The sequence below is a fragment of the Pseudophryne corroboree genome, chromosome 6 (assembly GCF_028390025.1).
Source record: "Pseudophryne corroboree isolate aPseCor3 chromosome 6, aPseCor3.hap2, whole genome shotgun sequence".
Taxonomy (NCBI): domain Eukaryota; kingdom Metazoa; phylum Chordata; class Amphibia; order Anura; family Myobatrachidae; genus Pseudophryne; species Pseudophryne corroboree.
This window is the reverse complement of record NC_086449.1, coordinates 509,605,127-509,623,639: the sequence shown is the minus strand read 5'-3', so window position 1 is coordinate 509,623,639 and position 18,513 is coordinate 509,605,127. Positions and strand designations below refer to the sequence as shown.

The following is an 18,513-nucleotide window of genomic DNA, read 5'->3' as shown; positions in this document are numbered from 1 at the left end:
CTTCAGTGCTGCTCTGTGTGTGTGAGACTGGGAGCAATGGTGCGCAGCTTACCGCTGCGCGCCTTACCTCATGAAGATCTGATGTCTTCTGCCGCCTAAGATGTCTTCTGCCTTCTCTATCCGGCTTCTATCTTCGGCATCTGTGAGGAGGACGGCGGCGCGGCTCCGGGACGAACCCCAGGTAATACCTGTGTTCCGACTCCCTCTGGAGCTAATGGTGTCCAGTAGCCTTAGAAGCAGTGCCCAACTTGACAAGCCAGCTCTGCTTCTCTCTCCTCGGTCCCACGATGCAGGGAGCCTGTTGCCAACAGGACTCCCAGAAAATAAAAAACCTAACAAAATTCTTCTTCAACAGAAAACTCTGTTGAGCTCTCTGCAGTGCACCCATTCTCCTCTGGGCACAAGATCTAACTGAGGTCTGGAGGAGGGGCATAGAGGGAGGAGCCAGTGCACACCCATAGTCAAAGTTCTTTTTAGGTGCCCTATCTCCTGCGGAGCCCGTCTATACCCCATGGTCCTTACAGAGTCCCCAGCATCCTCTAGGACGTAAGAGAAATTAGATTTTCTTGGAACCCTACCTTAAGAAAAGACTAAGCTACTAAACTACAGAACATAAATAATCTATATATATTTACCTGACACATTACATCAAATTAGTATACCTGTGGTTGCTGCTGGTAATGTTGAGCGTATGGAGTGTGGAGTGGTGTCCCCCAGCTGACAGTTGATGATGAATCTGGAGGACCAAGCCTCGGGTATCCTTTACTTAAAGGTATGAAGGTGTCCTGAAGATGACCATACGCATATTTAAATCAAAATGACATAATGCAATCACAAGGTTAAGTTTACATGCAATGGGACTCTTGAAAACTTGAAAGTTTATACATTTTTTTTTATTTTTTTTTATACAGCAAACTGGATATTGTTTAATTGCACAAGAACAGCAAACATGCTAACACATCTATCTTTTTAGCGACAGGGAAGCATTTGGCACTTGCAGCCTCTTGCACTTATAGAGGTGGCATGAAGGTGGTGGTGGGGGGACATGAAATCATTGGCAAAAAACATGCTAACCAAAAGCAAGTTATGTAAGCAAGGCAGAGTGCCCGACTGTTAAATGAGTACAGTCCCAGGGCTCCTGAGCAGCCCACCACCTGACCCGCCAATAGATTTGGTAAGCTATACACAGTTAAAAATCGGTCACTCAATATGTCTTGCCAGACTTAACTGGGTGGTCATTTACATTTTCCTGCCCAGTTATGATGTCATTTTCGGCAGTTCCCGCGACCAGCATAATGGGCTGGTCGGCGGGTTACTTGTACACACACATGCCGATGCACCGATATAGCTGCATGATAAAGCGGCACAGTCTGTGCTCATAGCCGACCTGACATGTCTATAAACCACGTTGTTCTCAGACATACAGGCTGCACACACGAGCCAATGCCTTAACAACATTTTGTCAACTGTACAAATTATGTAGTGTGTTCCCAGCCTAACTCTACTAGGTCTAAGATACACAAACCTTCAGGTGGGAATTCAATTAGCCTCAGTAATTTACTGCAGGCTAATTGATCCCACGGGGCTATCCAGTTAGAACCCTAAGGAAGCCTGTAATCTGCATTTACCTGGGATTTTTTAAGAGACCCCCTTCTGTTAAGTAGCCTGTTTTAATGATTGTGGCAGTGTGGATAATTGAATCCCCCCTTAGTGCTGGCAAAATCATACTGTACCAACCAAGATGTACCCACATACAAATATAAATACGAACAATAATCATGAAAATTAATAAAGAAACCATAATACAGAAAAAGAGTAAAAAATTATATTACTTAAATTATCATTTTGTTTGGATTACTCATGAGACCTTGTTAAAAAATACTACATAAAATAGCATTTTAATTACCTACCGGTAAATCCTTTTCTCGTAGTCCGTAGAGGATACTGGGGTCTATTTAGTACCATGTGGGTATAGACGGGTCCACTAGGAGCCATGGGCACTTTAAGAATTTGATAGTGTGGGCTGGCTCCTCCCTCTATGCCCCTCCTGCCAGACTGTCTAGGAAACTGTGCCCGAGGAGACGGACATACTTTGAGAGGATAGATAAGGATAGTGGGGAGATACCGAACCAGCACACACAACAAGAGGAAAGCCAAGCTAATCAAACTTGAAACAGGAACAGCAACGGCTGAACCAACATTACTTAACCAAGTACAGTAACAGTGCAGGAAGAACGAAGCACTGGGCAGTCGCCCAGTACCCTTTACGGACTACAAGAAAAGGATTTACCGGTAGGTAATTAAAATCCAATTTTCTCTTACATCCTAGAGGATACTGGGGTCCACATTAGTACCATGGGGATGTATCAAAGCACCCTAACCGGGTGGGAGAGTGCTGAGGTTCCTGCAGAACTGATTGACCAAACTGAAGGTCCTCAAAGGCCAAAGTATTGAACTTGTAGAACTTAGCAAATGTGTTCGAACCTGACCAAGTAGCTGCTCGACAGAGCTGTAAAGCCGAGACAACCCGGGCAGCTGCCCAGGAAGAACCCACCGACGTAGTAGAGTGGGCTTGTACAGATTTTGGACACGGCAAACGTGTTGTGGAAAAAGCATGCTGGATAGTAAGTCTGATCCAACGTGCAATTGTCTGCTTTAAAGCAGGACACCCAATCTTATTGGGATCATAAAGAACAAACAGCGAGTCCGTCTTTCTGTGACGAGCTGTTCTTTTCACATACACCTTCAAAGCCCTTACAACATCCAAACACTTTGAAGTAGCAGAGGTGTCAGTGACAAACGGAACCACAATAGGTTGGTTGATGTGAAATACGGACACCACTTTAGGAAGAAATTGCTGACGAGTTCTGAGTTCAGCTCTGTCCTCATGGAAAATTAAATAGGGACTTTTGTGAGATAAAGCCCCTAGCTCCGACACAAGTCTTGCTGAAGCCAAGGCCAACAGTGTGACGGTCTTCCACGTGAGCTATTTTACGTCAACCTCCTGTAACGGTTCAAACCAGTTTGATTGGAGGAACTGCAGCACCACATTGAGGTCCCAAGGTGCCGTGGGAGGCACAAAGGGAGGTTGGATATGCAGAACACCCTTTCAAGAATGTCTGGACCTCAGGGAGAGAAGCCAATTGTTTCTGAAAGAAAATGGACAAGACCGTAATCTGGACTTATATGGAGCCCAGACACAGTCTCACATCCACGCCTGTCTGTAGAAAAAGCAAGAAACGTCCCAGATGAAATTCCACCGCAGAATAATTTCTGCTCTCACACCATGAGACGTATTTCTTCCAAATATGATGGTAATCCCTAGACGTTACCCCCTTCCTGGCTTGGATCATAGTCGGGATAACCTTGTTAGTGATCCCTCTCCTGACTAGAATCAGTTGTTCAACTTCCATGCAATCAAACATAGCCGCGTTAAGTCCTGATAGACGAACGGGCCCTGTTGCAGAAGATCCTCGCAAAGAGGTGGAGGCCAGGGATCTTCGAGGAGCATCTCCAGAAGTTCCTCATACCAGGCCCTTCTTGGCCAGTCCGGAGCAACGAGTATTCCTTGAACCTTTTACCTTTTTATTCGTTTTAGAATTCTTGGAATCAGAAGAAGTGGAGGAAACACGTACACTATCTCGATAGACCCATGGAGTTGTCAGGGCATCTTTCCCCTCCGCCTGTGGGTCTCTCGACCTGGAACAATACTGCCTGAGCTTCTTGTTGAGATGAGAGGCCATCATGTTGATCTGTGAATATCCCCATCACCTTGTCAAGCACCTGAGCACTTCCGGGTGAAGTGACCACTCCCCCGGGTGCAGGTTGCGTCTGCTGAGGAAGTCTGCTTCCCAGTTGTTTACTCCCGAAATGAAGACCGCTGAAAACGCCCCAGCGTTTCTTTCTGCCCAGAGGAGAATTCTTGACATCTCTGACATTGCTGCTCTGCTTTTCGTTCCGCCTTGTCGGTTTATATGCGTTACTGCCATCACATTGTCCGACTGGACCTGAATTACCCGATCTTGAAGAAGATGTGAGACCTGTAGAAGGGCGTTGTATATGTCCCTACGTTCCAGAATGTTGATTGGAACAATGACTTCCTGAATTGACCATCTTCCTTGAAACTGCACCCCCTGAGTGACTGCTCCCAACCTCTGAGGCTTGCGTCTGTGGTTAACAGAATCCAGTTCTGAATTCCGAACCTCCGTCCTGCGACGTGGTGAGAAGACTGCAGCCACCACAGAAGGGAGATCCTGGCCTTTGTCGACAGACGGATCCTCTGGTGCATGTGAAGATGTGATCCGGACCATTTGTCCAACAGATCGAGCTGGAAGGGTCTTGTGTGAAACCTTCCGTATCGAAGTACCTCGTAAGAGGCCACCATTTTCCCCAGAAGGCGAGTGCACAGATGCACAGACTCCCGGGATGGCTTCAGGACATCTTGAACCATCGACTGGATTACCAATGCCTTTTCCAACGGAAGGAACACCTTTTGTGACTCCATGACCAGTATCATTCCCAGGAATGGGAGCCTCTGTGTTGGCTCTAGGTGAGATTTTGGAAGGTTCAGAATCCACCCGTGATCCTGGAGGAGTTTGGTTGAGAGAGCAATGCTGTCCAGCAACCGCTTCCTGGACGGTGCTTTTATCAAGAGATTGTCCAGGTACGGAATTATGTTCACTCCCTGCTTGCAGAGTAGAAACATCATCTCTGCCATCACCTTGGTGAACACCCTCGGTGCCGTGGAGAGACCAAATGGCAGGGCCTGGAACTGGTAGTGACAGTAATGCAGTGCAAACCGGAGATAAGCCTGATGAGGCAGCCAGATCGGAATATGAAGGTACGCATCCTTGATATCCAGAAACACTAGGAATTCCCCCTCCTCCAGACCTGAGATCACCGATCTCAGAGACTCCATCTTCAATTTGAACACTCGTAAGTACGGGTTCAAAGACTTGAGAATTGGTCTTACCGAACCGTCCGGCTTCGGTACTACGAACAAGTTGGAATAGTAACCCTTGTTTGGTAGATGAGGTGAAACTGGAACAATGACCTGAGTCTATACCAGTTTCTGCTGCGGGGTACACTGGGCTCCACAAGGAAAGACATAGGGGGTGCAGAGTAGGATCTTTATCCGAGGCACCAACAGGCTGAAAAGCTTTGACTGTTCCCAGAATGCATAGCGCCGCCTCCTCTATAACCCCGCCTCCCTGCACAGGAGCTCAGTTTTGTAGTTGGTGCCGGAGATAGCAGGCACATAACAGAGGGGCTGCGCCTGGCAGCCCTGAGAAGAGCTTTTTAGAAGAAAAGTGAAGACTTTAAGGGCAGCAGCAGTGTGTATATGTCTTTTGACATTCACTGCTGCAGCTCCAGCTCTCCCCAGCAGCGTTGTACACTCCCGAGCCCTGGTTGCCGGGTAACTACAGCAGGAGGCTCCGGTTTTCTTCCATGGTCAGGCACACACGACGGGGGCTCTCCGGGATCGCGTGGCCGTGCTTCGGGAGGTGGTGAGTGGGTCTCGCTTGCAGGACCCGTACTTTATCGCGATCCGGCGCTGTCAGTGGGAGGCGGGCCGCGCGCGCTGGCGGTGGACACTTTGGCAGTACAGGCGATCCCACTAGATCACCAGGGCATGGGTGCAGGTCAGGTTTTCTCTTAAAGCCATTTTAATAGTAGCCCACAGTACCTGGTGGTTTTGCCAGCAGGGGGATAAGGCTTAGACCTGGAGCCCCTCCCCCAGCCCCAGGGCGCCATTTCCCACAAATGTTCCCGCCCTGGAGCTGCATATCTGTCTCTTCCTCACTCCCTGTCAGTGTCTGGGCGCCATTTCTCTCAGCTACACTGTTCCTGGGACTGCTTGGGCAAATCCTCCTGTGTAAAGCTGCCTGGTTGTCAGCGCTGTGACTTTACATGACACTTAAGTATTCTACCTGCCTATTAGACAGTGTTAGTTAAGAAAGAGTGCACTTAGTCAGGGTTTTCTAGTACAATTACCCTGTGATATACATCCAGTTCTTACTGTGCAGTGTTATCTCTATTGACTACATAGCTATATCAGCTGGTCCAGTGCAGTATTATTGTTGGTAATAACCTCTGCAATGTATAACTGTGACTATATGTGTGTGCAGTAGCTTGCTGAGTGGTTTCCAATTCGTGTCTCTCACTCAACTTGCTATCCCTATATTCTATAACATGAGGGGGCTTGGTGCGTCAGGTCTTATAATAATATAGGATATTCACAAGATATACTCTAATACGTATTTATCTCTGGGATTTCAATCACCGTATCTTTCCTGTGTCCCTGCTTGTGCTGACTACACTGCGCAGGGGTTTGGGTAAGAGGTATTGTGCTGCTGCCAATTGTACTGTGTTACCTGATACTGCAAGTTATATCATGTCTGCTTCTGACGGTAACGGTTCTGGGGCGGAACACACTGCTGGTGTTGCTGAAGCCACAGATCCATATATGAGGAGAATATAGCAGCTGTGGGTTTTGGTTCTGGGGGCTCCTTGCACCCCAGTGGAACTGTGGCAACGGAGGTCCATAATGACCCACCGTGGGCTGCTTTTTCCACGCTTCTGCATACGCTAGTTAATAAATTAACACCCCCTATGGGACCCCCTATGCCGGTACAACCATATGTGGTCCCTACAGCTAATCCGCCGTGGGTGGACAATTTATCTGCTCAGTTGAAGAAGTTGAACCAGTCCCTGACTACTAAAAAGTCTGACCCTCGCTCGCCTAAGCCCAAGGGGTCCTCCAAGCGAGCTCTTATCTCCTCATAATCCACTGCTGTCACTGACACCTCGTCTGATGAAGATGGCACTTACACTGACCCCACAGATTCTGACTCAGATACTGCTGATGGGGAGGGTGGTTCACATGTGGATGTTCCTGATCTTTTGGAGGCTATTAAGTTGATTTTACAGATTACGGATGATCCCGAGCCATCCGGCCCTCCTAAGAAACTAGATAGGTTCAAGCGTCAGAAGGTGGTTAAACAAGTTTTACCTTACTCTGACCACCTAGTGGATATACGTCAGGAACCCTGGGAAAACCCGGGTAAGAAGTTTGTGCCTCAAAAGAAGATGCTGGCTCGCTATCCCCTCGCGCCAGAGCTGTCTAAAAATTGGGAAACACCTCCTCCAGTAGACTCACATGTAGCTAGGATGGTGGTTTCCTCAGCTCTACCTGTCCCTACCGTCATGTCTCTAAAAGAGCCTACGGGTAAACGTGTGGAGGGTTGTCTAAAAGCGATTTACACACTCACGGGTGCTGCACAAAGGCCTACTATTGCAGCAACATGGGCTGCAGAGGCTATTGAAGCATGGGCCTTGGAGTTAGAAGCTGAAATCTCTTATGACCATGCTAGACAATGCTTGTCATATATTGTCACAGCTTCTCGCTATATTAAAGAGGCGGCTTCTGATGCCGGTATCCTAGCAGCCAAGGCCTCTACTACATCAGTCCTGGCTCGCCGGATTTTGTGGCTGAGATCCTGGTCTGTGGATCTGGACTCTAGAAAAACCCTGGAGGTACTCCCTTTCAAGGGAGATATTCTGTTTGGGGAGGACAAATAAGATTGTGGCTGACTTGGCTACGGCCAAAACCGCCTGTCGGCCAAGTACCGCTCCTTCTGTCTCGAAGGCTAAAGGTACTTCCTTTCGCCCCTTTCGTCCTTCAGGTAAAGCAAAAGGTCTGGCGTACAACAAGCACGCCCGCACTTCCAAACCTGGTAAGCCAAAGCCCAAAATAGCCTGGGCGGCCCGTCAGCCAGCTTCCAAGACCGATAAGCCTGCCGCATGATGTGGCGGGCCTCCCCCTGGGGGATCCCAGGATGGGGGGCCGGCTTCTAGGGTATACCCAGGAATGGTTGAAGACCACTTAAGATGCCTGGGTACGGGAAGTCATCACTCAAGGTTACGCCATAGCCTTCAAAAACCGCCCCCATCATCGATTTTGCCGGACAGACGTCCCGTTGGACCAGACAAAGGCAAACACTCTACATTCGGTGGTACAGACCCTCCTGGATACAGGAGTCGTAGTACAGGTGCCTCTTGCGCAGAGGGGCCGGGGGTACTATTCTCCGCTGTTTCTAGTGCCGAAACCGAATGGGTCCTCCCGGCCCATTCTCAATCTCAAGGCATTGAACAGGTTTGTGAAGGTTTTCAAGTTCTGTATGGAACCCCTTCTCTCTATAGTTCTGGCCTTGAAACCTGGGGACTACATGGTCTCCCTGGACATACAGGATGCTTACCTGCATTTTCCTATAGCAGCATCACATCCGCAATACCTGAGGCTTGCGATTGGCAACCTCCATTACCAGTTTCGGGCATTACCTTTTGGTTTAACTACGGATCCGCGAGTCTTCACCAAAGTTATGGCGGTAATGACGGTGGTACTCCGCCGTCAAGGGGTCAGGATACTGCCGTATCTGGACGACTTGTTAATCCTGGCAAATTCCCCAGAACTTCTCCTACGTCATCTGGATATGACTGTCCAGTTTCTACAAGCCCACGGGTGGCTCATCAACTGGAAGAAATCTTCCCTGGTCCCTGCTCAGAGCATGGTGCCCCTGGGAGTGCTATTGGACAATCACAACCAGAGGTTGTTCTTGTCTCAGGAGAAAGTCCTGAAGCTTCAGGACAGGATTCGTTGCTTCCTTTCTCGTCCGCAAGTGTCGATACATTCGGCGATGCAGGTGTTGGGCCTCATGGTGTCAGCATTCGACATGGTGGAGTATGCTCAATTCCATTCTTGCCCCATCCAGAAGCCGATTCTAGCCAAGTGGGACGGCCCCTCACCGGATCAGGTCTCACATGATCTCATTGACTCCGGAGGGCCGTCTGTCACTGCTATGGTGGCTCCAGGACCGACAATTGTACAGGGGCCGTCCATTCTGGATATCCAACTGTATCCTATTGACGACAGATGTTGGGGCGCAGTGCTGGAGCAACACTCCCTTCAGGGTCAGTGGACCAAGGAGGAATCTCTCCTCTCGATCAACATTCTAGAATTGCGGGCGGTCTTCAATGCGTTGTACCTGGCCCAGCATTTAATTCAGAACCGTCCTGTTCAGGTACAGTCGAACAACGCCACCACAGTGGCTTACATAAATCATCAAGGCGGCACTCGAAGCCGCTTGGCAATGAAGGAAGTCTCATGGATTCTACATTGGGCGGAACGCCATCTACCGGCCATATTCATTCCGGGAGTCCTGAATTGGGAAGCGGACTATCTCAGTCGTCAGGACGTACATGCCGGCGAGTGGGGCCTCCATCCAGAAGTGTAGTGTTTCAACTACTAGTGGAAAAGTGGGGCCTTCCAGACGTGGATCTGATGGCGTCTCGACACAATCACAAGGTTCCGGTTTTTGGAGAAAGGACAAGGGATCCTCAAGCAGCATTCGTGGATGCGCTGGCGGTGCCGTGGAGGTTTCGGCTGCCGTACGTGTTCCCTCCGGTGTCACTCCTGCCCAGGGTAATTCGGAAGTTCAAGCAAGAAAAAGGAAATCTGCTTCTCATAGCTCCAGTGTGGCCCAGACGGCACTGGTTCTCAGACCTGCAGGGCCTATCGTCAGAGCGTCCAATTCTACTTCCACAATGCCCAAACCTCCTCTTTCAGGGCCCCTGTGTCTACCAGGACCTAGCCTGGCTGTCTTTGACGGTGTGGCTCTTGAAGCTTCCGTCTTAAGGGCTAAAGGGTTTTCTGAGGCGGTCATTCAAACTATGTTGCGGGCCCGGAAACCGGCTTCGGTTCGGATTTACTATAGGGTCTGGAATTCTTACTTTGTTTGGTGCGCATCTAACGATTATGAAGCTTCCAAGTTTAGTATAGCCAAGTTGTTGGCTTTTCTTCAGCAGGGCCTGGACTTAGGCCTGCGTCTGGCCTCCCTCAAAATATCTGCCTTGTCGGTGTGGTTTCAGAGAAAAATTGCGACCTTACCCGGTGTGCATACCTTTACTCAGGGTGTGTTGCGTATCCAACCTCCCTATGTCCCGCCTGTGGCTCCTTGGGACTTGTCGGTGGTTTTGGAGGCGCTACAAGAGTCTCCGTTTGAACCTCTTGGTTCAGCTGATCTTTAAGTGGTGTCAAAGTCAAAAATATTACATAGAGAGAACATTCAAACCACACACACATTTAAGTCGCTATACTTGCAAATATGCGCAGCGAGCACAGCAATATATGGAAACACACGCATTTGCTCGGACATGGCACGGAGATGGATTCGGCGCTGGTTTCATACAGTACATGGTTATAATAATGTCAAGCACCAGACATCATGGAGATTTAGAATTGGCTGATGAATTGATGTCATGAATACGTATCATTTGAACAGAACCAGATGTGCCCATCATGTTTGGTATTGAAGCAAGCAGAATGATGTGTGGGTTAGTTTGATGCTGGTTGTGAAGTTGTGGGACATTGCAGCAGATAGATATGATTATATGTATAAAAGCTAAGATCACATTGTTAGAACAATGGATGCTCAAGACAACCTTTTACTAAGTTTTCAGGGCTGAACCTGATCAGCATATACAAAGAAAGAAAGACCCCTCCCCCAGGTACTGGTAAACAGGAAGGTAGTGGTCAGGTGTGGCCTCAGAGAACAGATGTAATGTAGCTACACTCAGAACAAAGCACACAGCAAGCATGGCTGGATCATCACCGGGCTCCTTAGAAAAGACTAAGTATCATCTCAATATCTCATGGCTGATTGGCATAGAATAGTTTTAAATATGTGTTTGTAGCAATGTAGTTGTAGAATGGTTGGCATAGATTAGTTAGTTTGGAAATACAAATGGCTTAAGGTTAACGAGGTTTGGGCAGTTGTGTGATTGTTGGGTGTTTGTGGATACTCTGTGAAGTCTGTGATGAATTGGAACAGTATACAATCTGTAGCATAGTATTTGTGGTATTTGTTTGCCTAATGGAGATTTAAAATAGATTGTGCTGGTTAGTTATACTATATATCTTGTTAATCATAAATACCACCATGCAGTTACGTTTGTGTTAATTACATTGTGATCTGGTCTTGTGATGAATATGCTCTGGTTATTGAGATACTGAAGTTGTTTGGAATGTGAAATTATAAGATGGTTCTAGGAAGTTGGATTACATTGTGAAAGGTGATTTAGATTGTTTGGAATTGTAAAATCAGAACATATGCATTGTTTTGAGGCTTGGACATTTTGGAATAAAATGGAGTCTTGTGTTTTCTGCTATGTGATTGTGGTGTAGTAGAGAGTGCCATGTGTTTGGACCTGCAAATCTAAAATGGCTGCTGCCGGGTATTTTCCCCTCCCCCTTTCAGCCATGTGGTGTAGTCTTTGGAATCAAGTGGAGTTTTCCCAAAATGGAGTCTAGCTTCTGCCCCATGCGGCATTGTAGGGACAATTGTGTTGCTGGGTGTCGTGTATATAGGGACAGGCAGCATGGGTAAGCTCAAGTACTTTCTAAACAAAGATTCTCAGCATTGACTGACTGCGCAGCGATTGTTCCTCACATGTGTAAGCTTTCTCTGCAATCATATTTGTCTTCTTGTTATTGTGAGACATTTCTTTCTCTCTCTCTCTTCTCCTCTCCCCCTCTTATTTTCCCTTAAACGTAATTGTATTGTATTGTATTTCCCGTGTAGTTATCTGGTTAGGTAGTCTATGTTATATTGTAGTGTATGGCTTGTATTGTGTTAAATTCTTTTGCAAGTATATCATTCATAATATATATTTAGGCGTTGGACCCTGAGCACGGTATCTGTGTATTTCTTATAGTATTAAGTAATCTCAGAGCGTCGGTGACGCTCGAACAGCTTTTGAGGTAATAAGGTTATACTGTGTTGCATTTACACTCTACCACTACACAGAGGTTTACAGTATAAGTACATTCCTTAAGGTATAGTTAAGGGAGTACCCTTGCGGTACTTTTTGCACCAATTGCGTACTGTGTTCTTTAACCTTTAACGTGTTTTTAATAAGATAAATATTTAGCTTTGTTAGATGGGGGCTCTGGTCCGCGATATCACGATCTTAATGATGCACTGTACATTACAAACGCGGCTGTAATTGACCGGCTAATGATGGACATCTCGCAAAATGCTGAAAAAAAAACACAAAAAAAAACCACCCACGTTAATGTATTGTGGTATCAGTAAGACGCTGATAGGAAATTTTAAGGGACAAGGCGTTTCTCATAATATTTAAGATGCTAAAATGTATTTTTATTGTCGCAAAACCAGGTTCAAATGGATCATATCGTGTTTGATTAAGATTAGATTGTTTATCTGTTTAAGTAGGTTTAAACGTACATTTAAAAGTTACTTTGGGAGCTAGCATGGTGATTTTCTTTATGGCAGGAGAGGCCGCATGGTCTGTCCACCATTTTGTGTGACCCTCATGGAGGTGGAAGGGGGAGGAGCAGCGGCCATTTTGGGAAGGTCAAATCTTTTTTTTTTTTTTTTTTAACGGCTGCTTTTCAGTTGACTCAGGAAATAATCAGCCATCCATTGTCAAAAAATAAATAAATAAATAAATAAATAAAAATAAAAAATAAAAAAATCACCATTTATGAGTTACCAATGCATTTATTTAACCAGCGTCATAGTCAATTATAAATAGTTCAGATAGGGCTTAATGAAAGTTGTTGTTTTGTTTTTTGTTGTTTTTTTTCTTTTTCCCCTCTCACCTCCAAGATTCTAGGATTCTCTGCTAGTTGTGAGATGGGCCATTGAAATGCAAATTGGAAGCACTGAATAAGGTCTCATATATGTAATAAGTGATTAGTACATATATGTAATGTCTATATGTCTGTGCTTACATCAATGTATGTTATTAGATTAATTTAGAATTGCATTTTCATCTGTGTACTTTCACATATCTCACCTTCCTGTTTGCCATTTGCATTGATAACGTGCTGAGAAAATTTGCTGCTATTTAAAATAAAAAAAAAAAGGTAAGGGAGTAATTGAAAAAAAAACAAGCACACAGCATAGAAGATACTGTGTGGTGTTTGGTAAGCGTTTATATAGTGAAATATCGCTTACATTTATAGTAAGGCGATACAGAAGCCACAAGACAATAGCACACATTTGTTCAGTTTCCAAAATTTAGTTTAAATACCTTACTTTACTGTAACGCCTCTGGGGAGAGCTATCAGACTACGGGAAATGATTTTTCTGATCAGAAAACTATAAGAATGATAGTGGGTTGAAAACGGTATGAGTGTATTGAATCCCGCTTTGTGGACTTTGTGATCTATGTGATAAAACGGTATTGAATTCCGCTTTGTGGACTTTGTGATCTGTGTGATCTTTAGTGGAACGTGATGAGCACGGTCTGAGTGAAAACGTGCAACAGAGTGTGATAAAGTTTTCGTTGTATTACGCTCTGGCTGTTTTGGAGCACAGTAGGGAGACTCCAATGATCCTACCATTTATGGGCAACAAGTGTCTATAAGTGGTACGATTGGACCGCACGGTTGTATGTGTGACCAATAACGCAACGTGATATGAGGTCGTATATCCATGCGTAAATCTTGCCCTCATACGTGTTGTAGGGAGCACATGCAAGCGTGATTTGTGTAAAGAAAAAGGAAGGGAATTTTCTCAGGAAAATCTCTAGAGATAGGGCCTGCAACGGCTACACGTGTCTGCTAGAAGGCGGACCGGAGATACCCGGAGCAGAAGAAGTTCAGTGGAAGAGCTTTAAGGATTTCCAACGAAGTTCTGTGTTTGGTGCATTTTAGGAAGTTTTTCTGTGTTAAAAAGGTCCACAATGGCAGCCAAGTGCACAACACAGAGACGGTCGGAGGTCAGGATTCAGACTCCAGAGGCTTGCAGACCCCGAGGGTCTGCTCGGTTAGTAATGTGGGGGAAATATGGTCCCCACACTGAGACCTTTTGTGATGAATGGACACGAATGACTGCGGGGGATAAGGCACCATTTCCCGGGATAGGTAGTTTTGACTCAGAGGTGTTGCATAATTTAAGGCAAAGGATCAGTCTCATAAAATCCTGGAAACAACGAGTTAAACATGATGATTGTTTGCAGTTATGGCAACAGGAAAGTGAAATGCAAAGAAATGTAACTTACATATCTAACTTTCATCTTGAGAGGAGAGACATGGCAATGAAGAGGATTATGGTTGCAGAGAAATGGCACAATGTTGTATGATAAAAATGCACTTAGTAACTGTATTAAGAACGAAAGTAACAAATGTAATAATGTTTATAAAAATGAAAGTGTAAAAATCACAAATGTTAACCTGTGCAAGTCGCACCCCATGTCAAACTTCCCTCAGAATTATCAGCAAGAAAGTGAGCCCAGAACGATGTCGGCATCTCTTCCAGCAGCCATCCTACAAGACATCCAGGTGGACGCGACCAAATTGGTAAAGGCAATAATCAAACCCCCTAACGGAGGGTCAGGTGAGGTCGTGTCCACAGGTACGTACAATGTTTTATATCACGCACAAACAAATGTACCCCATATTGTAAGACCAAAACAAGGTGATGTAATTGAGTTTAGTCCTGTCAGGGTGATCACAGTCCCCAATGGGAAGACTGACGATCAGGGAACCATTCCCGTCAAGGACAGTGCAATGCGCCATCCCTGGTCCCGGACAGAATTGAGATCAATCATGTCTGATTACCCAGATCCTAGGAAAGATCTAACTGTATGATCAAAGATTCACAGAAGGTATATCAACTCCCTAGACAACGACATAATCATGGTATCCAAGGAATCAGGTAGGTACAGGGAAAGCGGTTGATGGTGATGAGCATCCAAGCGTTTGAGGAGGCATCAAATCAACCAAAACCCCAGGCCATTGGCACATGGAGGAACTTAAGGATTTGTGATCTGTGCAAAAGAGAAGGGCATTATGCCAGTAACTGCAACAGCCCACATAAAATCAGACCCCCTAGACATGAAAATGAGCAAAAGTTATGACACACCAAATTATAATCAGGGATCATATAGGAAGGATTTTGGGCCACACCCATAATATATAGTCAGGAAAGGTGATCATTAGGACTGATGGTAAGCCTGAGGTAACGGTTAATAAATTGGGAGGTCATTCACTGAAAGACACAGGAATGACCAGGTGAAACGTTGTAAATGTATCTGTGAAATGTTTTTTTTCTCTCTCTCTCTATCCCCATCTCTGACGAGTATTGGTAAGAATTCACACATTGCATATCCACTTGGTCCTTGCAGAAGTCTACCAAACCCCAGCATGACCTCCGCCACAATGTATTTCTGGCCAGATACAGACAGTGGAGTAATGCAGGTGCTGGTGGGGAGGGACTGCTCAAGGAGACCATTAGACACGTAGATATGACAGCCTGATAATCTGACAATGTTTTCCTAATGCTGAACAATGTTTTAAAAAATGCTTTGATTCTCTTTTCCTATTGATGGTTAATGTCGAGTTATGTAATATATATATGCATATGAATTGTTCTCTCTTTTTTTTTTTTTTTTTTTTTTCTCTCTCTTCTCACTCATGTTTTCATGGTTTAAAGATGGTATGTCACCCCTCAGTTGGACCAATGGTAATGCCAGATTTTTGCTCCTTACAGAAAGATCGCCGGTTAGGAAGGAATATTGCATCACCAGAATGTTCGTTTGGAAGACTGAGAGACAGCACCTTTGAGAGGACAGCAGAACAAGAAGAACAACAAGACGAGAGAACTTATTATCGTAACAAGTTCTCTCCCCCTCAAACTGATTTCTTATACCCCCTTTACACATTTCTTCTTTTCTCCTCCTGTAAGATGGACTTGCCCCAAGAGACTGTGATATGGATTTTCCTGTTGACCATGATGTTGACCAGAACAGTCTGTTTCGGTGAGAGTACCAGGGAGGTCGAGAAAGGATCCAGAAAGGTCCTGATGACTGAGACGGAGGTGTAAATTTCCTATAGCAACCCAATCACCAAGCAAAGGCGAGTACCGGGCACGATCTAACAACCATGTTATTTGTAAACAATTGTGAAGGATTGTTAGTTCAAAAAGAAAACTGTATCTGTAGGCTCTGTGACAATGGTTGAGGATGGATGCATAAAGAAATGCCAATCCAGTTTTAATATCCATATGGACCGGCATCCATTGAGTGACTATCACTCCTTAGTGGGTAGCGTGTTAAATAAAACAGATTGTTGGGTATGCTCTCAAGTACCTCAAGGTCATAGCAAATCAGGGCTAGTACCATTTCCTTTAACGGTAAGGGAGGTACTTGAGCTAAAGGGTGGGAGACCGGTGGACAGGAGGTTTAATATCTCCAGCCCTCCTAGTTTGAAGCTCCACCAATACCATGTGGATAGGTCCCTATTATGTTTTAACATCTCCAATCCCCGAAAGCCGGGAAATTGGGAAGTGTCATGGAGCAACCAAACCATGACCTTTTCGCATAGAGCAGATAGAATGCCTACAGATACAGAGCTTGTACGCCACATAGCCAGTAGAGGAAAATCTTTCCGGTATAGGTATACCTTAGGAAATAGGATTACGAGAGTTGGAGAAGTATCACCAGGATACTGTGCACATATCGTACAAACTGATACGTGTACTAAACAGATGGGAGAATTAGGGTTAGGAGAGTTCACATGGAAAATGTGTAACATGGTAATGACATATTCCGTCCCATATGTTCTCCCCGATGATGCATATTTCATATGCGGGAGAAAGGCGTATGAGCGGCTTGCCCCAAACTCTGAAGGATTGTGTTATATTGGAAAAGTACTACCTGAGGTAATGAGTCTAAGGAGTGAGGAAACTGTAATCCCAATGGATTTGATTTATGACCCAACGGTAGAAACAATGATGTAATGAAAATGCGATTATACGGTCCGTTTCTTTCACCTGTTTTTCCGTTTTCTCCAAGATAAAAAGACCTCCTTGGACGAGGAAGTTGACGAGACGCTATACAGACAACGAATAGACCAAAGAAGAAGTTTTGACAACCTTAGATACGGACACTTGATGAACTTTGCCATGGATCCCCAGTTTCCCTAGAATTCTTAAACTTACGCTAGCCCAACATTTTTTGTAAATCTATGAGCATTGACAAAGCTTTTTGCTCGCACCTAATGGGCAAAACAGCGCAAAGAAGACGACTTTCAACTGATACCGAACAAAACTTCAACCGACAGATGTACATTAACCTGACATAGAATACCACTGCATTTACCATAAGTGTTCTTTATCTTCATCTCTACAACCCTCAGGTAATGACACACATAGTCGATAGGGAATACAGGCACAGATATCAGCAATCACATACCTCCCCCATTCATGTATCATCAACTAAAATGTGCTCCCCCATTTTGTTACAACCACAGCCGAAATGAGCTCGGTAAAGTTTGACAGCCCATCCACAGACCCTTAGTACGGGATAAGAAGGAATTCAAATGTATACTTCGCAATACCTCGAAGCTTGATGTACAACACGTACGGCACGATGATACATGACCCCCCAAACATGGATTCATACATACATACTTCTGCTATCTCACTAGGTCATACCTTTTTCCCACCTTCTTCTCTCCTCCCTTACCCAATCATAGAAATGTATTTACATATGACATATATTTTTCTCTTTTTGAAATGTTTTAGGAAGTGGCAGTTATTGGTGACTGCCAAAGGGTGGACTGTCAAAGTCAAAAATATTACATAGAGAGAACATTCAAACCACACACACATTTAAGTCGCTATACTTGCAAATATGCGCAGCGAGCACAGCAATATATGGAAACACACGCATTTGCTCGGACATGGCACGGAGATGGATTCGGCGCTTGTTTCATACAGTACATGGTTATAATAATGTCAAGCACCAGACATCATGGAGATTTAGAATTGGCTGATGAATTGATGTCATGAATACGTATCATTTGAACAGAACCAGATGTGCCCATCATGTTTGGTATTGAAGCAAGCAGAATGATGTGTGGGTTAGTTTGATGCTGGTTGTGAAGTTGTGGGACATTGCAGCAGATAGATATGATTATATGTATAAAAGCTAAGATCACATTGTTAGAACAATGGATGCTCAAGATAACCTTTTACTAAGTTTTCAGGGCTGAACCTGATCAGCATATACAAAGAAAGAAAGACCCCTCCCCCAGGTACTGGTCAAACAGGAAGGTAGTGGTCAGGTGTGGCCTCAGAGAACAGATGTAATGTAGCTACACTCAGAACAAAGCACACAGCAAGCATGGCTGGATCATCACCGGGCTCCTTAGAAAAGACTAAGTATCATCTCAATATCTCATGGCTGATTGGCATAGAATAGTTTTAAATATGTGTTTGTAGCAATGTAGTTGTAGAATGGTTGGCATAGATTAGTTAGTTTGGAAATACAAATGGCTTAAGGTTAACGAGGTTTGGGCAGTTGTGTGATTGTTGGGTGTTTGTGGATACTCTGTGAAGTCTGTGATGAATTGGAACAGTATACAATCTGTAGCATAGTATTTGTGGTATTTGTTTGCCTAATGGAGATTTAAAATAGATTGTG

The 18,513-nt window shown here is 45.1% G+C and overlaps 1 protein-coding gene across 3 annotated transcripts in view; it reads right to left on the bottom strand.

The window, feature by feature from the left end:
- The window catches only part of CAPS2 (calcyphosine 2), a 274,614-nt gene that overhangs the window by 191,313 nt on the left and 64,788 nt on the right, over positions 1–18,513 (bottom strand). For all 3 annotated transcript variants that reach the window (XM_063927438.1, XM_063927440.1, XM_063927439.1), the window contains exon 5: positions 663–785. In XM_063927438.1, the coding sequence (XP_063783508.1) occupies positions 663–785 (123 nt within the window). The remainder of the gene's footprint in view (positions 1–662; positions 786–18,513) is intronic.